Below are 26775 nucleotides of genomic sequence, written 5' to 3' on the forward strand. Positions count from 1 at the left end.
CCCTCAGAGGAGACAAAACACCTGTGCAGAGGACACCAACAGCATATCAGTGCCCAGTATCTTGGTACCATATGCATATTGGTCAATGAAATATTGCAGCACTACCTGCACATTGGCCTCATAGCTTGGTGCTCTCCAGCTTGGAAGTCATGCTGACAAACCATGGGGGATCCAGTATCATTTCAGGCTAAAATCTCCTCTTAGCAATCTGCAAAAAAACCCACTAAAATATTTCTGCAAATACTATGAGGTAAACTAACAGAAGGTTAAGAAATAGCCAATTTGACTTTTCTGTGTAATCCAAATTCAGCACACAGTTTAGGAAACTCTCTTCAATAATATATTCTTGCAGAGATGTTCTACAAGACAGACCTTAATCATGACTGATAAGGATGATTATTGTCTGTAGGAATGTGAGTGGTTTTTTATTTGTTTGTGTGTCCATTTTAAGGTTTTTTTAAGGTCTTGCACTTCCTGGTGGACATGCTGCTCTCTAGCACACAGTTATATATTCACTGTATCTGAGGGGGTTGATCCACAGAAGCCCAAGCATGACCTTTGAGGACAGTTCAAGAGACTCAACCAAAAGCAACTTTTTTACTGTAACCAATACTTGATTAACATTAATTACTTTGATAAGTAATTGAAGCAAGGATGGAAACTGGGTCTGCCCCCTACCAAGTGAATCCCTCTACTTATTCATCTAGAAAGTCATGGTTTAACCCAAAGCAGTGTTTTGAAAATACAGGCTTGAATAACCTCAAAAATAAAGATGAACTCATGCCATTGCTCCTTATCACTGAGCAACTTCTAAAGCAAGAGGACATTCCTGTCAACATTTTTGTTTCTGTCCTCTTCTGGAAGGGTCTTACCTAGTTAAGACAAATTCCAAACTGCTTTTGGATGCAGGAGTTTAGATGAGTGACTCTAATATAAGGGGCTAAGAGCTCTAAATCTTGAGTAGGAGAAACAGCTTTCCTGAAAGCCACAGTAAGGATACTAAATCCATGAAAAGGCTGTGATTTAAGCAATGGTATTCTGCAGTACTTCCCCTTGTCTAGGTTTAGGTGATTCCCTGCTCACTTAGAAGGTAAGTATTTCCACCTCTTCTCAAGTCTAGTAAAGTCAACTGCTGTGATGGTCTGTGAGTCTTTTTAGAAGTTTCTACTTGGCACAGAATTAAAATGATTTCAAAAGTAAAAGAGTGCAGATGAAGAGAGATCTGTATTTCCCTAAGTGCAAGCTGACAGTGAAGTACCCATATTTATGGGACACTCATGACTCTAATCTCCGTATGCCTTAGCTGAGTATTTGTAAAACAGAAGTATTACCAGCCCTTTTTATCATGAGGGTTTTCAGAAGATAAATTAATTAATGTTTGTTAAGCATTCAGATATTTATAGCAATAAGTGCCATAGAAAACCTCATAAGGAAATTACCAATTCTGTCTTCACAGCAGGGTTTCAATAGTGTGCAGTAAATAAGGCCTAGGGCTACACATTGAAAAATTAGGAGAAAACAAAATATTGAATAACTGCTCATTAACTCAGCATCGTCCATCTTGTTCACTAGCTGAGGCAGGGGTCCTGTGGAAAAAGCTGTGTATGATCTTGATTTTAAAAGACTGTGCTATCAAGCAAATATATAGGAGGGATGAACTTAACTGCACCAGCTATCTTAATTTTGACATTTCCTCACTCCTGAATATTTTACTCTCCAGCCTTAATGAAGCTGCTTTGAGCTGCTGCAAGACTTTGCCAGCTCCCCTTATAAAAGAACACTTCTAAGAATGCTGTGTGTGGGGAGACACAGAGGCTGAAAGAATGACTGAATCATAAAAGAAAACAATGTTAATAATATCAAAAGACAGCTTCAGCAAAATTTTGCCCCAGTCTTTTAAAAGGCAAGAAAATATCAGTGAATCAGCTTACATTTCACAACAATAAAGTATGCAGCCAATGGGAATTTCCAGAGGAGATGTGGTCAGAGAGAGTATTTACACACTGAAACCAGGTTTGGTCATCAGCATTCAGCAACACAGCCTTCCATGCAGTTGCTTTCTGTATATCAAGATTTGGATGTGAACTGGAAGTTCAGTGCCTTTCCAAACATTAGGTGCTAGAAATCAAGATTACTTTAAATAAAACACTGAGAGCACTTAGGGCCTTTAGGATTTCTTATCTGCAAGAGTCCATGGAAAAGGTGAGTGAAATATTAAGAATATGTTAAGAGCAGAGAAGGAGCATTGCCCTGGCAGGAGTGCCTCTGGGCAGCAGGAGGAGGACTGCACAGAATAGGCTGGAGGGAAGTAGTATCCCTCCACAGCCATTCTTAGAGAGGGAAATTTGTGAGGACACACAGCAACAAAAATAGTTGTCTGTTGGACAGAAATCACCAAGCTCTAGCTGTGACTGCTGTAGCATCTAATGTGACAGTGGATTTATATGTGACATCACCATAGCTAAAATAAGACAAAACAAAATTTAAAGTAAATTGAATATGTAGCCTGAAAAAAAAAAGAAAGAGGAAATAAAATTGCCAAAGGAATGTATATTCTCCTGTTGGCAAAGTCCAGTATGTTTTTTTGCAGATATTTAATCCCACAATGAGTTTTTTGTTCAAAAAAGAAACGGGGTAGTTTAGGAAAAAAGACAAAACCAAACAACCCCAAACCCAAGACTTAACAAAACGTTACATGCTGATTTGCATAAAAAAGATTAGGTGGGAGCACAATGTATCTTGTGAAAAGAAAAGAAACTCTAAAAATAGTGCACATAGTAACAAATTCAAAGCTATGAAAAGAGGGGGCAATTGGAAAACGGCATTTTTCATTTTTATGATGCTTTGCATCTGCATTCATTAACTAAGGTTTTGTATTTTTTGGCTGTTTTTTTTTTCCACCAAAAAAAAAGAAAGAAAAATTATGAGGAAACCAAAACATACTTGTCATGATGGTAAAATGTTAATTCTGCAAGAAACACTTGCTTATTCTTTCTATCTTGAACATATAAACCTACGGGGAAAAATTCTCAAGGATATTTTTAAACTGTGCTCCATAAACGTTTTAACATTTGCTTGTTGAGGAAATTTTTGCAGTGAAAAGTTTCTCTAGAGAGATTATTTACAATATTAATTTAAGGCCTTACTTTGTAATTCCTTCTCAAAGGAAAAAAAATAAATCCCATTGGCTTCAGAGCAAGCAAATTGATTGCTTAGGATGAGATAACTGCAATGAAGATTCAAATGATACACTTTTGCCAGGGATTGTGTTTCTTTTGTACTACCTTTCCAGAATTATGCTAATTAAATGCTTACTAGAATGTCTTTCAATTAATTAACATATTCTCTCATATTCCTCATTTTACACTGACTTTTAAAAATAATTAGGTATTAAATTCAAGATCCCAGGCACCTGATTCAGCAGCAGGTTGTATTGTGCTGAGCCACACAATTTATTGTCTACACTAACAGTCATATGAGGAGTGAGGGAACTGTGCTGTCCATAGCTTTTTGGGGGTTTTTTTGGTCATTTGTACTTTTTATGGTGTGTCAGCCTTTAACTGGTCTTGGAAACCCAAGGGGGAAATCCCAGACAGCCTGAAGCCACCCTGCATTGCCTTCAGCCACCCTGTGATTCCATTTGCCTCAAAGCCTTTTCACTTCGGAGACTACTTTGCTTGTAGCAGCACCAGACGCCGTTCCCAACCACCAGACCACTGCAAAAGACAAGATGCTACAGATTTCTTCAACAGGACTTCAGCCTTAACTGGTGTGACTGACCAGCTTTTCACACAGCCAAGGTCAGCTTGGCAAAGCATCTGGAAACGTCAAAGCAAGCTCAAAGCAAGGCCTTTCTGGCCCCAGCCAGCACACCATTGTCTTGGGCTGGTGGCAAAGCAGCCTCCGTGGCAATAAAGCAGTGCTGGCAGCAGTGCAGCATGCGGGGAGCAAGGCTGTGCAAGTAAAGCAGTGCAGGCAGCAGTGCAACATGCAGGAACCAAGGCCGTGCAAGTAAAGCAGTGCTGGCAGCAGTGCAGCATGCAGGGAGCAAGGCTGTGCAAGTTGGCAGCAGTGCAGCATGCGGGGAGCAAGGCCGTGCAAGTAAAGCAGTGCTGGCAGCAGTGCAGGGAGCAAGGCCGTGCAAGTAAAGCAGTGCAGGCAGCAGTGCAGCATGCAGGGAGCAAGGCTGTGCAAGTTGGCAGCAGTGCAGCATGCGGGGAGCAAGGCCGTGCAAGTAAAGCAGTGCTGGCAGCAGTGCAGGGAGCAAGGCTGCCCTGTGTCGCACTCAGCACAGGCACGCGTGGCCCCGCGCGCACAGCCCGCTCCGTGCTCCAACGTGGACAGACTGAGGAGCATCTGTGCTGGGGGGGGATGTGGAACAAATAAGTAATTGCTGTTTTTACTAAGTAAAGCAGAAAATTACAGCATATTAACAGCCAAGTGTGTTTGTTGCCCGGGAAGAACCATTTGTGTTCCAGTTTGGGCTTTTTTACTCATCTGAAGTCTGTGCCTCAAAGCACATTAAAAACATTTTAATTATTATGAGTTTATGGTCTCATATGGATTTAAAGTGTATAAATATTATGGGGGATGGGGAGAGAAGAAAGTAAAATAAATACATTCAAGAAAATGTTGTGTATTTTTAGCATCCACTGTGGTGGATGCAGTTCTGAATTAGCACCTTAGAAAACATATAATTCTTTTTAGAGAGCATTTATTGCATTAAAAATGTGTCCTGGTTTATCAGACAAGTGTGTGGCTATGTGTATGTTCTCTTAGGCACATTCAGCTCTCTTCAAAAAGACATCCAGCAGAATAGCACTCTTTAGGGACAGTGTTTCAGGGTTGACAAGAACATTAAACCATATTATAATTATCTCTTCAATGAAAACACGGCTTTGTAGTGGAGGCAATGCACGGTCCTCAAGGCGAGTGTTATTAGGCTGTATGTGTTTTCTTGGAAGGAGATTCATGGAAAGAAAAAAGCTTTTAATTTACTGCAAGGAAAAAAATACAGAGTACATGTCATGCATAGCAAAAGGGATTTTACAAAGAAGGCACTAAGTTGAGTGCCTCACTTATCTTCAAGAATGCTTCTACATAATAAGTGTGGGGATCGGTTTAACACAAGCCACAATATAGATATAACACACACATACAATTCCCTGTGACCGTTCATCTAGATAACTACAAAAAAATTGTCTGTAAAGTAAGGTAAATATAAAGCAATTGCCTCCTGTGACATAAATGGGTTTTGTCTCATTCTTTGAGAGGTCACCACTGAACAGAATACATTCTTATGGCAGTGCAGATAATAAAATCTGTTATTCTTAATGTGAATAGAAGGATTTTCTAACCCATCTTCCACATTCAAAATACTGTTTTCTCAAATTAATCTGAAATTATAACGTAGTTCTGAAACAGCAAGCAAAGTTACAAACTACACCAAGAAGATTCTAATATGTTCATAAATGACAGTATTTAATATACATATCTTACACATACTATCCACACATGCACATTTGGATTTATTTATTCACATTTAAAAAAAAAGAATACTGTGGATTTTTAATACTTTTGTAAATGCCTGAATTATTTTAAACCAAGAATTTTCTTCTTGTTTGTGAAAATGAGATTGCAACTTTGTTTTCTTTATCACGTTGGCAAGTGGATAGATTTAAATTCCTTAAAATTGAATTAACTAGAAGAAAGAATCTAATGATGTTAGCCAACAGTTACATATATTCTGAACACAGCAAACACCAACAATATTATGAAAATCTTGTGTTAATGGAGAATTAATTGTAAAGCTGTGGCATTTCAGTTGCGTGCAGGCAGGTCTAGGCACATGCAGGCATAAATACAAAAGACAACAGCCCCACTAAACAGCTACCAAAATATATCCAATTGGCCTAATACTAGACACAACAGCTTGAGCATTTGTAGGAAAAAAAAGTCAGAAACTCACCAAATCTTGGTTTTAAAAGCATGCTAGGTATCCAGAGAGGGAGCATTCGGAACAGTCAATTACTTTCACATTTTGTCCCAGGACTTTAAAAGTTAAAGGCATAGTTCTGCCAATTGTGAGATGCCCCATCCAGCACAGACCACCCACAACTACTGATTTTCCATCTGGTGAACAAAACAGACATCTCCCTAATTATTTTTAAAAAGGTTTTTTTTTTCTAACATACTTCCTTTATTTGTCTGTGACCTGGAACTTAATGGAAAACCTGGTAGATGCCAACCTCATTTCTTGTAATGAAGCATCTTATTTTCCCTACTTTAACCATGCTTATTTAAAGGCTATTTAATAGAAAGTTATTACCTAAGCTGATCTTTGATAGGACCTAAATTACTAAATAGTTTGAAATTAGAAAAACTTTATATCAAACCCTAAATGTTCTAGTTAAATATTAACTGTTAAAAGACCTTCCCTTAAAGCAGCATATTAAAACAGGAAGCAATGAGGTTTACAGTCTCATATGCTGGGTTCCCATATTGCCAGTGTCAAAATTTATGCCTTTTTTCAGCAATATGGTTGCCATTGCCAGCACCACACTTATAAATGCCAACTGTAATTAAAATCTGGCACCTTATACAAGCATTAAACATGCTTACAGATTAAAAAAAAATCTTTATTTTAAAATACTCATTGCAGCATATGCAGGCTTAAAAAAAAAATATTCTTCTGCCAGTTTTAGAAACATCACAGGAAAAAAAAATAAGGTCCAAGTTGTCCTGAAAATCAGTCCAGAGAAACCTAAATATTGTGCTGAATTTCACAGTGGATGTATGTGGGAGAGAGATGGCAAAATCTGGATTTTCACTTGAAACGGGCTGCAAAGAAATAGCATATTTAAAAGTCTGGAGCCTTGGCAGACACACAGGGCAGGTAACACACAGCCTTTATCTCAGCACCCTTTACACTGGTGGTTACAGTTCAATAAAGATGTAAAGCCTCGTTGCTGTCACAGTGAATGCCCAAGCAGGGCTGGGGATCCCACAGCCCAGTAAGGGAGGCTGCAAAGAACACAGGCTGGGATGAACCCATAGCCTGGTCATCTTAATAGTTTTGGGGATGTAAACATGATCATCTGGGCTTTTCATCCCTTAAACACCCATCACTGGTGCATTGCTGTGCCTCCAGTAGTGAGCACCAGGCTGGGTGGCCAGTTAAGAACAATTCTCTCCCAGGCTTGTCAGCAACAGAAGTGATCAGCCTTGGGGAAAATAGGGAGCTGGGGGAAACAGGCCATTCTACCCAGCAAAATGTCCAGCGTAAATTCCTTTCCTATTTACTAGTGTGCTACTGCTAAGTTACACTGCTCTGCTATGGACCTGCTGGAGATGAGGAACCCATGTTCATGAGAGCTCAAAACATAAAGAAGCTACCCAGGCACACAGCAGCAGGTGCACAAATGGGGTGCTGCAGCACCCTGAGATTGCTTCTTAGTCTGGCAGCACTGCACCAAGCACTGGTCTGTACTGCTCCAGTCAATCACCTTGGCTAAGAGGTGAGGAAGAGTCATCCAGCCACACAGTCAAGTAAGTTGCTGGAGAAGGACCACCCCTCAGAAACTCAGCACCACCTGGGGACTCTGCTTGTGGGGAAGTGCCAAAATTATTTTTAAGCAGCAACTGAAAGCAGTGTTTTTTCAAAGCAATTTGATGACAGGTTACAAATTGGCATTTACAGGAACAGCTTCCAGAGTGACCAGTAGATGGAGAGCAGCCATGGTGGCTCTGTCCCAGAGCTGGGGACACCACGGACCAAAGGCAGCAGGACTCAGCAGCGTCTCTGCCGCAAAGGCGCGATGACCGAGATGCTCCATCGTGTCCTCCGTACCTCATTGTGCTGCTGCCTGAAGCAAGGTTTTCTCTCGTGATCCTACCAGCAGAAGAGGTAATTAAATTTCATTGTGGGGTGTCCCATGTACCAAATGTTTATGGACAGGACTGAAAAATTGTATCCTCACATTTTCTTGACATCGCTTTCTTGGCTGAATTCCTGAATCCTTATGTCAAGTTTGCACTGACGGTGAGGTTCACTTCAGTTATTGATGACTTTCAGCAGGATTAAATCTTTCAAGACACTTTTCTTAAAAATAAACTACACTACCAAATGGGAAACCTTGAGTTAGATAATTAATTTGAAGCATGTTTTCCCATGTAAAGGTTTTAGTTATTTTCTTGGAGAAAGGTTAATTCTCAGTTTGTAACCACTAAAGTATGTTTCTTTGTAACTAAATATAGCTTTTACACTAAATTTGGCACTTCTTATTGCTAGCCAGAAGGACAGAGTAGCTCTGCTGGTATATATTTAAACTTTTCTATACCTCATTATACATTTTTTCAGATTAATTTTACTGTTTTTATTAGAAAATCATGTATGGCACAATTCTTATTTACTAGTTGATCTCTTTGTGTTTACTTAGGATTTATGTTTCTTTGGATGAAAACTGGAATGCAATTTAAAACATAATGAGATGTCTTATAGCTTGCATAGCACTATCTGAGAGAGGCTGGACTTGTAAAAAAATTCTGATTAGATTTAAAAATTTATCTATTAAAATAACTTAGTATTAGCTAGAATTAGCACCAATCTAGTATTTGGTCTTAAAATCCTCCAATATTGTAGTATTAGCAAATCTAATCCTCTCATAATTAGCTTTTATTCACAGATTGGTAGAGAAGAACAAGCTTTTCTGCTTCTTTCAACTCCCAATTGGTCAAGTTTGAATAAATTAGTCATTTAACTGAGCTAATTGAATATATTGAAGAAAATATTCTCTTGGTACTTGCAGAGGAGGCTATTGATCTCAAAAGCCGACACAATACTTCAAACACTTTGGGCTTCCAGAGTTTAGATTTTGACTTTCATCAGCTGAATGGTTTGATCCACAACCTGGAAGCACTGTTTCTGTTTTGGCTGGGGGTGGGGGATTATTATTCAAACAGATTACAGTAAATTTAGGATTTGCTGTAATTTTATTAGGCAGTTAGGCATATTTTTAAGAATAAATATACCCAGCACAAATTTTTGAAAACTGTTTTTCTTATTTATTTCTTGATCACAAAGTGGTTGCCATCTCATTGATTTCAGCTCTCTGCTTATCATTTAGTTCCAGAATTTTTTCCTTTAACAGAGGAATATACCAGCATTACCATTACTGGTGGCAGAACGCAGCAAGACCTACATCTCATATATTTTATATAAAGATGCCAGAACATAATTTTTATCCATTGTAAACAGGCTGCAAGTGGTCTGAAAAAGAATCTGGCAGTGTCTAAAGTGCTGAAAATTTTCAAAGTCTTTCTTTTCTAAACTAATTCCCTTCATGGTTGTGGAGTGAAGACATCCTGCAGGTCCTACTCTCCACGCTGTAGATCTTGTGAGGCATTGCAACAGATCCATCTGGCAAAGGATCAGAATTCCTGTCTCTGAAGCCAAGGCCTCCCAACATATTTGCAGTCCGAAATACCAGAAAGGCCCAAACTATTGCTGGTTTGCCCCAGCAAGTTTATGCTTAGGTTCAAAACAATTTAATTTTGCCATTACCATTGCATAATCAATGTCATTTTATGCAGTCATAGATTACAATACCAAACCTAAACTATCATGTCTATTTTTGTTTCTTAGATTCTGCCATTTGTTGGTCGTGCTTTCAGGTTAATATACCATTTTCCAGGCAAAAGCAGTCAAAGAAGCTGATAAAAAATACCCAAAGCAAAAATGTCCAAAGAAATGCAGCCATTTGAGACTACATTCATTTTCTGGTTTATGTTGTTCAGGAACACCAATGCTGAGTTTCTGTGGGAAGACATGCTGCCAATGGCATGTGTCTTAGATGATGATACTGACATTAAAGACAAGGTTGACTTTACTGAGGTCTGTATCATTTCAGATATACTCAAAGGAAATCCATTGTGACTGCATAAAGACCACAGTGCACTTCAATTTTGTCTCAGAAATTACAAATCTGGAAATCCCAAGTCAACTTTCACACTCTGAATGTGTCCTTGTGCAAGCACTGTGTCACTGTGTTTTCCTTTTCTTTTGTTCTTTTTTTTTTTTTAATTTGTTGTGTATAAGACATGGTTCTATTCATTCCAAATTAGTGGATCTAGGATCTAAGATTTTCCCAATTTTAAGGTTCTCTACTAGAATGAAAAGAAATGTTAGGAAATGCCACATCACTCTTTGGTAAGTCATTTTCATTTCTTTCCTACATTTACCTAGTCAGATGAATGTGAAATGGGGCTTGAGAGCACTCAAAAGGGAAGGAAGCATTGCTCAGGTTCTGTTTGGCAGAGAAGGTAAAGTATGTAGGTGGAAAGGAGCCCCTTTGATTTTTAGCCTTAGGAAGTTTATATCATCAAAAGCTCTGATGCCAGGCTTCCCTACCTTCAGACAGACGTGATCCAATGCAACCAAACTTCTTGAGAGTCAAGAGTTTATGTGGATCCAGCATTGCAGACAAAAAAGAAACTTTTCCTCCTAAAATGAGACTCTTACTCCTTAGGTAGACAAAGGGAGACAAAACCAAATTCAACCTGTACCCTCTCTGTATGGCACCACAGCCTTTACCCTAAGATGGGCGCTGTTCAGCATGCTGTGCTTCATGTGCTGTGGAAGCAACTGGTGTATACTGGTAAGCAAACAGCACACATATCAAACCATCCACACTGAAACACACAGATGTGCTTAAAGCATGACAAAAGAAACACGTGGCAAGAGAGGGACTGTCAAGCTGAAAGAGTGTCATGGGTGAGGAAACACACAACCAATAACAGAAACAAAAGGGGAGGGGAAAAAATCCCAGAGGAACAGAACCCAACCCACTGGGAGAGATGGAAATTTTCGGCATCAGGCTGCCTTTTGTAGAGCAGTTACTGGCTCCACCAAAATTTGGCTGACAGGCTTCCTTACAGCATGTGGATGTACCTTGCACAACAGCCCTGCTGGGCTGATGGGTGAGTAAAATTGTGTGCAAGATGGCAAGAGAAGAAAAATGCAGAAAGATAGGAGCTTTTCTTACCTAACACAATTAACTTTCAGAACTTCATTCAAAAAATAACTAGAGAAGACTCCTGAAAAGACAAAACTGCAATCCAAGGGAAGGATCATCTTAGGAGGAAACTGCAGAATTATGCCTTCTGGTAGATGTGATTGATACCTGAACCAGCCAGACTAAACTAGATACAGTGCTCCTTATGTTGAGATAACCTCTCTTTGCAGCAGGCCACCACAAGAGCTTATCCTGTAGCTCTAGAAACACCAGCGTCACAATGTGTAAGAAAACAAAGCCTCTAATTAAAAATGTCATTGCACATTTTCATTATTTATGGGTACTGTATCTCAAGGAGTAAGTTAAAGTAGGGCACAGAAGGAACACGTGCCTTTGGAAAATCATGTACCACCTCTTCTGCACTGCTTCTATGGGGAACTACTGAAAAGCTCAACCCCATGGGTCTCGGGCAGAGATGGCACATCAGGAGAAAATACCATGCCACACCAAGTTGTTTAACACAATGCCACATCTCTTTTCCTGTGAATTAAGCTAGAAAAAGATTTACTCCATGGTTTGGAATCGGGCTGGAGGAGAGAGGGACTCCAGAGCAGCAGTCTCTGCTCAGAGCACCATTTCATTGGATGGTGTCAGGTAAGTAGCAACCACAATTTTTTTATTTTTCAACAGATGTTTGCTGGTTGCAGTGAAACTACCAGAAAGTTCAAAAACTTGCACATCCTTACAAATTAAAGTGCCTTCTCAAACTCATCATTATTACTTATCTCTTCTAGGTTGAGAGAGGACTATGTGGAAAAAATCTTGGCTCTCCATTGCCACTGAAGCAGTGCCAATAACAAACTGCAAAGGGGGTGCCCAACTGAAAACTTTTACAAGCCCTAAAAACTTATAAATGAAATTTCAAAACCTGAAGATTAATTATATGTTTTGTTTTTCACAATGCTTGTATTTACTTCTAATACTACTCTTTTCATAAAGTTACTGTTGTTGTCACCACACAGCACACCAAGAATCATTAAAATCTGAGGAAGTCCTGTTTGTTGTTTGACATGGTTTATCTAAGATAAATAATATCTATTTATGTAAGCCCATGTGTTCCCCAGGAGAAATGGCAGCACATTAGTTCCCTCCTGCCCAAGCAAAATACAAACATTTTGTATTACATTACATTATATCATAAACTTTGGTAACCAGTATTCCCTTCACAAAAACCACACATGTTGTCCTCTGCCTTTAGCAGGCACACATGGGTTCCAACTGCCTGCCATTAAGTTTCAGCTTTTAAAATCTGCAAACAAACATACGGTAGAAGTTAAAATTATGCACTGCTGCTAAATTTGCTGTGTGTACTGCAGGAGGATAGTCTGAAAAAAACATGTTAAAAGTTCAACATTTAAACAAAAATGAACAAACTAATTAAAAAATAAAAAAGGGATGATTTTGAGTTTGTATTTTCGATCTGCTACATCTCATTTCTCCTCATTTAACTATCTGTCCATACTAAGAACACAATCAGCCAAGCCTTTGAGCGAACAGGATCAGTGAGATACATTTTGGGACACAAAGTAATGGGAGCCTTTTATTTCTGTTCCAAGCAGTAAAGCTGCTGCAGGGTGAGGCGGGAGCAGGCAGCAAAGCCAGGGGGTGTGAAGGGGACTGACCATTAACTTATCAGTTCCAGGCCTTAGCTTTCTAATTGACAACCTCAGGGCTACTTTCATCACTTGTCGACTTCAAACCCACACTCAATTTTTCCTTTAGATAATGATGCAACTATAACATAACGGTGTTTCTGACATATTGCAGCATGTAGCAGTAGGATGATTTCCTCAGTAGCTTAGTTTAACAGGAAAGTAAAAAAAAACCCAACTGTTAAATGGTTTTCACATCTATCAACTTCTAAAAAAAACCAGTCAGTAAGAAAACAGATTTTGTTCTTCCAGTATATTGAAGTCACTGTTTGGTGCTGACCCAACCCAAAGCACCTTCAGTGCTTTAGTATCACTAGAGATTTAACAAAACAAGTGAATGGTTAAGGCAATAAGCCCATAAAACCTGCATTCATATATAAAGCCTCAATAAAGGAACCCACAGAACTCAAAAATGTACTACAAGTCAGAGAACTTGAATAATAAATTCCCCAAAAATGTTATTAGAAATATATTACTGATATGATATCTAGAAACCTTAGGTCCTTCACAAAGGAAATAGAGAAATAACAGGAATGCTGTAGTGGACACGTCCCTTCAGAGAGCCAGAAAAACGTGACTCACATCCCCCACAGAAATCTGAGCAATGGCTGAAGGCTGCTGAGCCATTTACACAGAGTAAGGTCCTCAGGAAAGTATATTCATCACATTTAGATCACAAATTTTAAAAATACTAAATTTTGTCAAGTAACTGCATGTCCACAGGCAGCAAAGCACCTGGCTGTAACATAAACAGTCACATAACTGCCTTTTAATAGTGGTTACAAAGGTCTGAGTCCTGCAGTCGGCTCTGCAAAGGCCTGGGGTCACAGTGAGCTCAGTGCAGTGTCTGGGGCCCTGAGCACGGCAATCCAACAAAAGCAGTGACAGAGAATGGAATAATACTGATGTGCTTCCAAAATGCAGCCATTCCACTGGCTCCTACGTGAGCCACAGGAGGAGGGAGCACAGGCTGGATACCACAATGCACAGCTAGGTGCTGCTGGAATAGGTGTGCACAAGCAGGCAGGTGTGGAACTAATCCAGATTAACAAAGCAAAGACACTGCTGGCAGACTTGATGTGCAGTCAGTTCCTGTCTCCACTGGCATTTGGGCTCTGACGGTGCAAATGGACACTCAGGTAACTTCAGCCACAGGACATTACTGTGGCCATCAATAGTTGGCTTATTCTGGCCTGACTGGAAGAGTTCAGCCCCAGCCATTTCAGATTACAGCTATGGATGGCTCATTCCAGGCAGCAATTGCTACATTTTGGTCATGAACTTTAAAACAGCAGCTCCAGCTCTTATTTGAGGATTAACAGGGGAGCAGGTAAGGAAAGCAGTACCTGCTCTGGGAAAAAACACTGGGCTCAGTGTTTCCTTGGGCTGCCTTTCAGGCTTTCTAAATCCATAAAGCATATTGTGAATTTTGCAGATTACATTGCCTGTTCAGAGTTGTAACAACAGCATATCACCATATCACCCCCTTTCAAGTGTTGTACATGCTGCTACTCCTTCTCAAGCAATAAGGAGGCAGGAGCTCTCCCTACAAAATGCCTGGCCCATGTGATGGGCCAAGGTCACCAGTTGCAAAAGATTATTAAAAAGCCAGGACAGACTTATTTTATAGCCAAATTAACAGCTCAGCAAAACAGTGGGCTGTAACAGCGAAGACAGTAAGTCCAACAGCTGGGCAGTTCAACTGCTAAGGTTTTACTGGGATCACTGCCTGGGATATTTTGGGGTTGTTATGGGAAAAGAGAGTTATCAACACAAGAAGTGTGAAAACTCAAGTTATTACATGAAATATTAAAGGCAGGTGTTTTTCCATTTTTTTAAACCAAACCCCAGCACCTTTGCAATTTTGTCACTCCAAGGCTGCAAGCAGCAGTACAAACTGGTTCCCTTGCAGGGTTTGGAGCATGGGTTTTACAAGCCTGTTTTGCCTTCCTGCAGGCACTTTGAGCTTATAAATGGCACCTTTCAGTGTCCTGAATTACGAAGGGCAGCTAGTCCTGAATTCTCCTGTCGCTTAATGATCTCACATAAAATGAGGTCCACAAAACTTTTACTACTGCTGCAGTTCAAATTCACAGGTGAAGAACCACCAGGGAAAGGATGTGGACATCTTTTGCTTTCCTAATTTTCCAGGTGCAAGAAAGTTTCCCACTTGGACTTGAACAATTAGTTACTCTCAAAGCAAGTCTGATCTAAATAAAAAGACTTCAGTATGTTCCCCCGATAAGCACTGAGAAAATCCAAGGGGAAACCATTTCAAAAACAACACACAATAGCACCACATTTAGGTAAAAAAATATTAGGTTAAAAAGACCCTATCTAAGTATTTATTAGTCTTTTTTTTTGCACCTAATATTTTTCACTTATCACAACTAAGTATGTCTGACACTCAAGGATTATAGATAATATTTAATTAAAACATTGATTGGTTCTGCTCTTATTCTGGTAATAATATCCAGTGTTTGGAAAACATACTGCACCTTAGCAGTATGAACAAAAACTCAAAAGAAAGTCTTTCCAAAAAAAAGAAAGGATTTTGTTTGTTACAAATTACTTCTGCATTTATATAAAGATTTAACGATTCATGGCATGCCAAATACAGTGCTAATGAGGTTTGAGTTGTGTTTTTCATTTTTGTTAGAATTTTTTCTTGCTAAAAACAATTATTAGAGGCCATTCAAATGCCACTGCATAAACCAGGAAACCTAGTAAAACTGCAGGCAAAATTGGTATTTTGTTTCAAGTGTGGCTCAAGAGTCCAATTCACTTGTTGGTGAGCTGCATATTTCAAATAGCACCTACAACTCCTTCAAAAATGGAAGCCAGGTATGATGCTTTTAAAAAAACCTATTTATAACATTCATTAATGAAAAACAAAAATTAAAGAGTGTAAGCTTACCATTTAATTCCTGCCTTGCGAGGATGAACATCTTAGCCTTCCTGCTTTCTTCTCCACTTACCAATGAAAGGTAGATAAAGGAGCAGAAATATAAGCTCTTAATTCTCAGCACCTCTTAGAGGACACTCGTGCCCATAGGAGCTTAAAAACCTTCCTGGGGAGCATTATTAATCTTGCTGCTAGCAGCACAGAATTTTTAAAGCCTATTAAAACACCGTCTAGTCATAGACATGCAAGTCTTGCTTTTTAGTGACCTGGTTTCAAGAAACAAACAAAAAGTCTGGAAATTATGCCAAATTAACTTTCATCATTCAGTTACACGGATCACTGCCCACCTCAACTACTAACTAGATACCAAACATTGTCCTTCAACAACAAACCTTGCCATCTACCACACAGAATAGTTTGAGCTGGAAAGGACCTTTAAAAGTCAGTTAGTCCAACCCCCTGCCAAGGCTAGGGCCATCTACTACTCGATCAACTACTCTACATGTTGATGCTTCAGTCTCATGGAAACCCTGCTTTGACCTTGCTTCATCCTTGACCTTGCTCTTCCACCTCTGCCTTTGGGCCTAGCAATATTTTCAGAAATCTGAAAATAATTCCAACTGCCTTCTTCCCAGGGTAGCACTCCTGCCTGGCTGCAGCCAAGCTGCTGCCCATTTACACCACTGCAAGTCAAGCCACTATTAATCCCTTGGACTTCAGTCTTCCAAGTAACATGTGCATTACTCCAAAGGCTTTCAGATGACTTTTTAACTGAAAACATCCAGGATGTTGGGGGTTTTAACAAATCATCATAGCTATTGCCCAGCAGCTGATAAGGCTGAAGTTAATTAATGTTGCCAGGAAATAGAAATATAGCTGTGATGAACTAGTCTTGTTATGCCCATATTCAACATTTCCTCTCCTTTCCTTGAAGAGCATTTCACCAACTTAACAAAAACCACAGAAACAAACACAACCCCCCAACCCAACAGGCTGGGCAGATGAAAGATATTCACACTAACTAACCCCGCTCTCCGGTTCACAAAAATCCCACTGACAATATCAAGAGTGGGGAATCAAACCCCTTTATTACCAAGTCCACAGCAGATAAAGCAGCAATTGTGCTTATACAGTAGTGGAAGTGTAGCTACAACATAGCGTGACAGCTTGTTAGTGTTGAAAATATATAAGCTCTTTGTAATTGTGCCTTTGGAATGCCATCTGTCTCGAATTAACGTCCACCTGGGATCATGTTTCGATGACCAATATGGACAGATTACTGGAACTTTAAAACCTCGCTTTCTTTGTAATTGACATTTAAACTGTTTGAAGTTTCTCATTAAGTCCTTTTTTACAAATTAGGTGCAGATGTATAAAGCTAAATGTACAGTACTAAGGGAAATTAGGTCACATGAATGCTCAATAATAAAATGTATCAAGTGCTTAAGTGCAATGAGTACATTGAAATTTAGAGATCAACTTTATGCTCCAAATTCTTCAAAGTTTCATCGTTCCCCTTTCATTGCTGCAGAGCCCCTGATGCCAACCATTTTTTAATTAAAAAGGCAGAGAAGAAGGCAGGTTTGGCCACGCAGACAATGACAACTGGACAGCCCTGTCCCACAAAGAGCCAGAGAAAGCAGGGCAAGCAGCCACAGAGATGCCCATTTCACAGGGATAGGCAAATCCTATTTACACCAGTGATGCTGGGAGATTTAAAGAGCACAGGGAGACCTGGGAAGTAAATATAGGTCTGACCAGAAAATAAGGTAAAGTATAGGAAGGAGACTTGTTCAACATCCTAGGGCTAAGAAACCACAAACTGACCTCCAGACCCACTTGCAGTCGAAGTTCTGCAGACCTGCTGTGCTCCTCAGCTTTGTGGGGTGGAAGAGGGAAGTGCATAAAAGGGCAGTTGGCTGGAGAAACACCTCCATGCACAGCCCAGCTGACAAAATAAGGCCAATTGAGTGTTTCCCCTTTCCAAACAAGGAGGTTCAGAACTCGGGGAGGTGTGAGAAAGGGGTCCAGGAAAAACCACTACCAGAAACTCACATGATGTGCAGAGGACAGGAGGAGATACACAGGGGTTCATCAGCAGAAATTCTACAAAGCTCTTAGCATCAAGGGACATTTACCTGCCAGAATGGTTCTTAAGAAAAGAGACCTCAAGTACAGCAGCTCAATCTCCCCAACAGGTATGAAAACTCCAGGGATCCCACTCACCCAGCCTTTATGAGTAGCCAAGAAATACTGCCCAAGTGTGTGAAAGCTCAATGATGGAAGGCACTGAGCACCCACCAAGGGAACACACGCCCTCCTTTCCCATGCAGGGCTGGCACTGGACCTCAAGATGCCATCCTGCAGCTGGCAGTGTTTAAACTCAATGCAGTCACACACACAGGTTTGGTGGAAGGTCCATTAACCTTCTCTCCTGGAGAAAGGTCTCTCACTCCAAGTTAGGACACCATCTACATAAAATGCACAAATTCAAATCCTTTTGGCACCACAGCTAGACCATTGGTTCTGGAAACAACACCAGGATGCATCCCCTGGCTCTCTGCTTGGAAGCATGGAGCTGCAACGGAAGAAGCAGTCTTCTCTGAAAGCTGCTAAACCAGACCAATACTGTCAACCAGATCTCTTTCTGTCTGCTTAGACTTCATCTGTGTGCTTAGACTACCCTTAAACAGAGTGTCTTCAGTACCACTACTTATTACAGTGATTTTAAAAAGCTTTTCTGCTCACATCCCCTTATAACCCTATTCTGGTAAGCTACTAAAACTCTTTGCAAAAAAAGTGTAAACTTTTAACTGGGTACATTTCTGCCGCTTCTGATAAACACCCAAGCAATTCTGCTGTGAAATTGTCCATGCTTCTGGTTGCAAGATGAACAGCAAGCCCCTACTGGTATCAGAACAGGAGATTCTGGTTTCCTCATCCACAGGCTCTTTCTCCAGTGTTCATACACATCTTCAGTTCAAGGAGGAATTCAGAAAAAAACTGCGTGTTTTTAAAAGAAATAAAAATTGAACCATATGTAAGCAAACTTCATCACCTGGGAGAGAATAAAACCTGACTGATATAATACAGCAAGATAACAATATTTTCCAGGACAGGACAGCCCAATTCATTTGCAAAAGGAATGAGACAGAGGAGTGACTCATTTTCCATGCATATCAAACAAGAAAGGCTGCTAAGGAAGATGTATTTGTACCCAGTTATTTTTGCTCACACATTACAAATACTGGCTTTCATTTGGGTGATGAGTTTGCACACAGGACTGTCCAGAACAGAGCAGGCTTTAGCAGACCAGTTGAGGTGCCAGTGGTGATTAGCTGGACACACCCAGCTTTGCACCCTGCTTCTCATTAGCATTAATTATCCACCATCATACCTCTGCTGCTGCTAGGATGAGAACTGGCTCAGGCAGTAGTTTCACAGTCCTTCATGCCAACTGTGGAGTTGCCAGAGTGCACAACAGGGACCTTATATTGCCCCTGTCTTCCTGCCAAGGGCAAAGGAGAACAGAGACCTGGTTGAGCAGAAAGCTGGAGCAGAGAGAACAGGTAATACCTCCTTTGGTCTAAGACCTCTCAATGGAACTTTATCCTGACAAAAATGTTTGAGTGAATTTGAAACACCAGAGCTAAGGCTCAGTTTTGTGATGTGCTTCACCTGATGGCTGATGGAACGCCCCATCCTACACACATTCCCTGTGATGGAATGCCCTCACACACAGCCCAGAATGCAAGGATGACTGAGGCTCCATCAGGTCCTCCCCCAGAGACAGGATCCCAGTGCCAGGGACTTGATTAGGGGTGCTCAGGGTGTCCCCAATGGGTGCCCTCCCCAGTGTGAGCTGCTATCAGGTTCTCACCCCACTAGCAACACAACAATATTCATTTCAGTGAACCAAAGTGACCTTGTAGAAAAGCAGACTCTGCACATGCGGCTCAGCAATTCTGCCAGATAAAGTGTTTTTATCACTAGAAAGTCACACTTTCAAATAATTTTCACCCCGAGGCCATAATCTCAAAAGACACACTTAAAAATGTGTAGAACATAAAATGAGTGATTTTTTTTGATTGAGGTTAAGGAAAGAAATCCCTCACAGACATAACACTTTATTGATATTCTTAGTCACAGCTCTGCACACGCTGAACAGGATCAGCTACTGGTAAGGACCACAATTCATGTCTTTCCACTTAAAACCTGCAACAAAGAATGAAACTATTTCACAACTAACAAAAGGGAACCCTTTAATTTGCTACAACAATTTCAGCTCCCATTGCATTAGCACCCTCCAGTGTCCAATACATGAAAAACATCTTCACTAATATACCAAGCAGACACAGACTTGGAGCCTGAACCACAAGACACAGGAGTGGTGGACTCCTGGGAGGGAAATTGATGAGAACTGATGATGAGAAAAGAAACTCCCAATGCTAGAAATTTTAAATTACATAGGAACAGTCTCTGAAGAAGATCTGACACGGGGTTAGTACTCGTCAGGCTCCTTTGTTCCTAGCAGGCATGCCAGCGTGTGCCCCTTTGGCACAACAGGCTATATGTGCCCACATTGTACATTCCATGCTCTGCAGTGTTCCACTGAGATGTGGGTGCTGCCTTTGACTGATTTAGCACAGGCATGTGGGTATGGATCTGCCTGGGGCATGCCAGTAAATGAATGCATGTAATAAAACCCTCTAGTACTGGGTGACGTGCTTGGCTCGCTGAGGGCAAACAGGTGACTGTGCTTCAATGTGCAATGCTCCTCTCTTACCGCATCATCACCAAGCAAAGCGAGAACAACAGCAAAACCAGCTGCACTTGCTACTAAAAACAGCTGCATGAAGGGTTTTTTAACTTTTTCCAACACAAAAATCTTTCACAGGCAGAGAGAGCCCAGTAGGCTCTGGAACATGGCAAATAAGAAAAACCAGCTCTGGGTACCTGCCTGATAATAACACTAACACTCGGTCCTCCTTTTCTGCGCAGCACTGCTTGCCCCCAGCCTCACAGGGGCAGCAGCACGCACAGGAAGGAGGGCAGCAGTGGAAAGGCAGCCACACCACATCGGAGGTACCTGCTGTAATTAGGGTCCCAGTCCAACAGCATGGCAGAGAGCTCTGTGGGACACAAGAGCCAATTAAATCCAATCAACGTGTTCATTGATTGCTGACATTTGAAGTCATCCCTGTATTTTCTCTCCCAAGTGCACACAGTGAGCAAGGACTCCTCATGCCTCATCCTGCTTGGTCTCTGACTGCTTGGATGCCCAAAATTCTGTGGTCTCTACCTGCCCAGGGGCCTCTTGGGCTCCACAGGAGCTCTGATGACAAGGAGCAGTCAAATCCCACCACAGGGAGGTCATCACATCTTCTGGGAGTCATGCAAGGGTGTTGTGATGCCTGGCAGCCATGTTCCAGCCCAGGGCAGCACCGGCCAAGGAAGCCCCTTCTGAGCCACAGCTGGAAGGGAGCAGCCTCACCATGGGCATGCAGGCAGCCTCTTCTCCCAGCCCTGAACAGGTGCTGTGCACACATAAAGGTCATCACCCCTGCCCTCACACTGTGCAGATTCCTCTTCCCCCCAGAGTATGAATATTCAAAATTCTTCATGACCAGAAATAGCAAGGCATAGCATTTATGATTCTGCACCAATATGGGGAAAAGGGGATGAAAACAAGGGGGGGGAAAAAGCATGTATGTGCATGCATCTTCCCCAGAAACTGGCTGTAAAAGTGCACTGAAGGAGGTAGACTGGAAAAATGACCCTGGGTGCTAGGCAGGACCCTCCTGTGGGCAGGAATGACTGACATGGACTTACTGGGCTCTTCAGAGTGCCTCCAGTACAGCACAAAGCACTCCAGCTGTCCCTGAGGCTCCCCAAGAACACCAGCATCAATATTGCATGCTCACAGTAACATCTACGTTACAGTTTTACAGAGCGCATAGGCTTTTGTCACTCAGCTATAAAATATTTACAGAACCACGGTCTCAGCAGAGAATGCGAGAATTTAAAGCTTTAAATATTGATATTAAAATGAATTAACACTTGATTGCCTTCCTAATATCAATACTAAAGAATAAAGTGTTCTCCTTCTAGCAGTGCTCTTGAAAACCTGCCTTAAATGAGCACATACCCATCAATCCCTCCCTCTGGCAGAAGTCACTCCCTGCCCCCGGGAACAGGCAGGCACACACCTGCAGGCAGAAAGCTGGGCATGAAACCCACACACTTCTCCAGCAGGAAAGTGCAGCGGAGCCTTTATCTTCCTTGGCACTTGTCACTCGGAGCCTGATCCTGCAACGCTGACCTGTATGGCGATCCTCTGTTTAAAGCAGAGCTTTTCCTAGCATCCTGGCACAGCTATTCACCCACCTGTGGGAAAGCACCGGCTGATTTCGGGCCCTTGACAAGTGGACATGCGTTGCCTACACGACCTTCCCTCATCCAGGCACTGCAGGAGCCGTGTCCCCCCACAGGAGCAAGGGGACTCCGCACCCCCGGGCTCACGGGGGGCTCCCAGGATATCCCAAGGATAAGGGATGGTAGGGGGGCCCCTGGCACCCCTGCTCCTGCCCGCATCACCACCTATGCCGGGTCATCCATGGGTGGAGCAGGCGGCACAGGATGCTGTTTGAACAACGGGAAAGCCCCGGTGCGGACCCGGCCCGCCTGGCCCCGCTCCCCCTGCGGGAAATGGGGCACGGGGCCCTGAGGAGCCCGCTCAATCCAAGGCCGGGAGCACGAATGGGAAAGACCCAAGGTCACCCTCCGGGCAGGAGCTGCACCAAAGCGGACAGCCGGGCAAGGGCAACGTGCCGGTAGCGGGAGCAAGCACGGAATAGCTCGGGTCGGAAGGGGACCTAAAGGACCACCACATTCCAACTCCCCTCCCGCGGGCAGGGACACCGTCCCCTAGAGCAGGAAGCCGACTGCCATTCCCACATTGCCCGGGCCCGAGGGCAGCCCCGGCACACCCGGAGCGATCGGAGAAGCCCCGGCGGGCGCGGCTCCGGCCGTGAGGGGAGGGGAGGGGGAGGGGAGGCGGCGCCGGGGGTCCCGCGCCCCGCCCCGCCCGCGCGCGCGGCCCGTCACTCACAGTCTCCGCCTCCCCGCGCGCAGCCCGGCCCGCCAGCACAGCCCCGCCGCCATCGCGCCGCCGCCACACGCCCCGCGAGCCCATTGGCTGCGCTGGGACACGCCCTGCACTGCCATTGGCTGCGCCGGCGGCGCCCGCGGCACGCCCCCGCCGCACGCTCGGTGTGACGTCAGGCGGAGGCGCGCTGCTGCGCCGGGGCCGCGCTCCCGCTGCTCCAGCGCGTCCCGGCTCCGCTGCCCCCGGTGCGCCTGTGACTGCCGCGAGTGCGAACGGCCCGTTCGTGCAGAGCATGAAGAGACAAGGCCGAGGATAACACAGGATGTAGCAGTGGGCGGGGTAGGAGAGAAGCAAACTTGAGAAGAAAAGGGTCCGGAAAAGGAAATAGGGATTCTGAATCTGTTTTCCAACAGTCCAAACTTAGACTGAGCATATAATATAATTTTCTTTGCCATGATGCTGGAATGTGCCAGATCCACAAAGTATAATCCCAGCAAGGTATCCAATATTGTAGATACATCAGTTCGTTTCCAAAGGACACAAACTTGGATCATGCAACCTCTCTGTCCTGTCATCTCTCATTCCTGCCCTTCCACAACTGCTGAACATGTTGCCCTGGCCATGGGAGAGAGATCCCCAAGACACTCAATTGCAGCAGCTTTCCTAAAAACAGGAGGTGGATAACGGAACACCCCAAGCCAGTGCCCCCATTCCTTGGAAAACCCAGGTTCACATCCACGTAAGTTCATCCCAAGTCTTCATGGAAGGGCTTTTTCTTTCCTAGGGTCACTGAGTTTTGCTGTATAACTTTGTTGTTTTCCAAACAAACAGTTGGCTTTCCTTCGTCAGCGAGCTGTGTGGAAATTTTCCAGTGTGGCTTAGCATCACTTCACTGGGGAAGTGGTGTCAGCAAAGCATGAGCTTCCCCTCCTAGCAGAAATAAAATCTGCTGTTTTGCAGAGCTGTGCTGAACCGTGAACGTGACCTGTGCTCAGCTTCCCTCCCCCGAGTAATCTTGCGTGCAAGTCATGGGTGATACCCCTTGAATCTGACACACTGAGATAGCAAACATTTCCTTATCACCAGCAGCATGACAGAGTTAACCCTTCTCAGCACAGGTCCAGTGAACTGTGTGTGGCAGAGACTGCTCCTTCTCCCTCCTGTCACTGTTTCCTCCTTTGCTCTCTCCTCCTTCCAGCCTCACCTCCTTGGGGAACTTCCTTATGAAGGATGATATTGCACAATGACATGCTGGAGGAGAACCTTGGACTTGTCTCCTTGCCCCTCCCTTATTTCTGTAGGGACAGATTTCCTTCCTGGCACCTCTCTTGTCTTTTCCCCTTCCAGCTCCAAGACTCCCAGGTGTACAAAATGCTCTCCTTCCCCACTTCACTGATGAGCATGGCCTGCAGTGGGGAAAACAAAAAGAGATGTGTGACACCTGATAGACCCTCTTGGCTCTTGTTTCTCCATGGCTCCCCACAGAGAGAGCAGAGCAGAGCAGCAGCCTGGAGAGGATGTGAGCAGGGGTACAGCCAGACCAGGCAGAACCCCTGAAATGTGCATCATGGAGCCATAGAATATCCTGAGCTGGATGGGAGCCACAGGGATCATCAAAGTCCAGCTCCTGGCCCTGCACAGGGCATCCCAAGAGTCACACCATGTGCCTGAGAGCATTGTCCAAACACCTCTTGAGCTCTGTCAGGCTACTGCTGTGAGTACTGCCCTGGGGAGCTGTTCCAGAGCCCCAACACCCTCTGGGGGCAGAACCTTTTTCTAATATCCAGCCCAAACCTCCCCTGACACAGCCTCATGCCTTTCCATCAAGTCCTATCACTGGTCACCAGAGACAAGAGAAGAATCCTCCTTGCAGGAACAGCATTTAGTGTGACATCAGGGGGAGGCAGGGTGCTGTGCTGACAGGAGCAGCTCTCAGGTTTTGTCAGAAGTCCAAATAACCTTTCCTCAGCATTAGCAGCTGAGTGTGGGTTTTGCATCAACCAGTGCTGGCAAACCTGGACTGTCCTGGCCTGTTGCATCCCTTTGACTTGTAAATGATCATGGGAGCACAGGGACATTAATTAAATCTCATTACCATCTTTTCCCTTCTGTATTCTGGGAAAATACTGCATCTGTCTCGTCCTTTTAAAATGGAAAGCCTTTTAAAGATGCTAAGTTTTCACTTAATTGGATTAAGGCAGTGTAACATTTTCCAGGATGCTCAGAAGGTATTTATGAGCCTAACTCTCACTGCCATCCTCAAGAGTTAGATGTGAAGTACTTTTGCTATACAACTATAGCAGCAGTATAGTTGGGGTTAAGACCCCTGGAGCCATGTGTGCATGAAGAATACTTGCAGAAAAGTGTTGCTGAGCTAATTTGGGACTGCCCATCAGAATTAGGATACTTCTGTGGGTGCTTTTGGGTTTTGTGTCTCCTTGCAAAATCTCATGTGCACATATGTTGCAGCTCGATGTGAGATAACTGCACACAAATTAATCAGAGAGAGGGATCCTGCAATTCTCAGATAAACAATAAATTATGAAGGTCAAATGACTCATGGACTGTGCTGGTGAAAATCATTTAGCAACTATAAAGGATTAGGAAAAATATTCTAAAAAAGGATAACTACCTACCAGTTTTTCTTCTCATACTTCAATAAAGCATCACACCAAACACAGTGTACATTTAATGTCCAGTGTTTTTTTAAATTGCTGGATTTCAAACACCTTATTTGTCATCTTGGTCTAGTATCTTTTGAGATGTTGAACAAATAAGGTTGCTACAAAAGAGCAAACCAAATATTTTGGCAGGATATGTGGTGGTCCTTGTTCTACAAGCATTTTCTAATTCTATGATGGTCTCTTGACGGTTGATAATGACAAACCCAAGTATTTTTGAATGAGAAAAGGAAAAAGAAGCAGTGTACTACTGCAGTACCGTAGAACTATTAATAAACCATGCCGATAAAAGGAAATTTTTTATTGGCATCTTAGTGGAAAAAAAGAGCCGTGCTGCTGCCTGAAGCTATTGCATGTCAGTGTCCTCTTGACACTCATTTACTTTGATTTTCAAGAGAGAAATGAGCATCATAACAGCCAAGGCATGTTGTGCCTTCCTCTCTGTGTTTATGTGAACACAAAAGGATGTCGTCCTCAGCTCCTGTGCAAGAATGGGAAACAAATAACTGCTGGCACCAGTCTGGCTGAGGCTCCGGTGCCTCTCTGTGACAGGCACTGGTTTGTGCTGGCCAGCAGTGCCACAGTGCTCCTGTGGTGAGCCCGCTGCTTTGGGCCTCAGCTCCTCCTGCCCATGTGTTTGCTGCCCCCAGCTTGGAGAGCACAGATCACCCAGGGAGCTTTGTCCTGCTGTGCCTCCGGTGCCACCAGACTGGAGGGACCCAGGACATTCCTCTGGCTGCCCTGGGTGACTCGAGACCCTGGCAAGGGGGCAGAGACCTTGGCATGGAATCAAAAACACCTGTGCCTTCGATTTTAGCCCATGGAAACAATTACCAACTTGGTGTGAAGAGTTACAAGCCACAAGAGTTTGAGTAGAATGTCAGTGAATTTATCACAGGGTGAAAAAGTAGAATTTTGTGGTTTTAGAATGGGGGTTCAAGAGGCAAGATGGAGGAATCTGGGTGTGTCCTGTCCTTCTTCTCCTTCTTCTCCTTCTTGTTCTTCATCTTCTGCTGAGATGGTGACACTTCTGGATTGGTTTAGAGTAGAGACAAACTGTCTAACATAAGTGATAGGTATTGGAAAATTATTGTAAATCAAGTACACGTAGTTTTTAGTATAAAAAGCTAACACCACCCCAAGGGCAGGGGCTGTGCCACAACCCAACCTGCTGTACAGATCTCAGCAGGTCAGAGAAAGAATGTAATAAATAAGAAAAAATAAACAACCTTGAAAAGCAGAACCAAGGAATCTCCACTTCTTCTTCAGTTGCAGAGCTGGGAAAAAAGAGACTTTCTAACACCTCAGGGGTCATCTCAGCCACAGAAACCTGAGACCAGACAGCTCACAGCACTCC

At 43.0% G+C, this 26775-nt stretch overlaps 1 protein-coding gene across 3 annotated transcripts in view; it reads right to left on the reverse strand.

The window, feature by feature from the left end:
* Positions 1–22823, reverse strand: part of CLYBL (citramalyl-CoA lyase) — a 165967-nt gene extending 143144 nt beyond the window's left edge. For 2 of the 3 annotated variants that reach the window (XM_064712240.1, XM_064712248.1), the window contains exon 1: positions 22741–22794. In XM_064712240.1, coding sequence (XP_064568310.1) covers positions 22741–22793 — 53 coding nt within the window. In that variant the 5' untranslated portion in view covers position 22794. Of the gene's footprint in view, positions 1–22740 lie in introns of all 3 variants that reach the window. The other variant, XM_064712237.1, reaches the window with a different exon arrangement.
* Between the last annotated feature and the right edge of the window lie 3952 nt (positions 22824–26775).

The sequence above is a fragment of the Zonotrichia leucophrys genome, chromosome 1, assembly GCF_028769735.1.
Source record: "Zonotrichia leucophrys gambelii isolate GWCS_2022_RI chromosome 1, RI_Zleu_2.0, whole genome shotgun sequence".
NCBI classification, from domain to species: Eukaryota; Metazoa; Chordata; class Aves; order Passeriformes; family Passerellidae; genus Zonotrichia; species Zonotrichia leucophrys.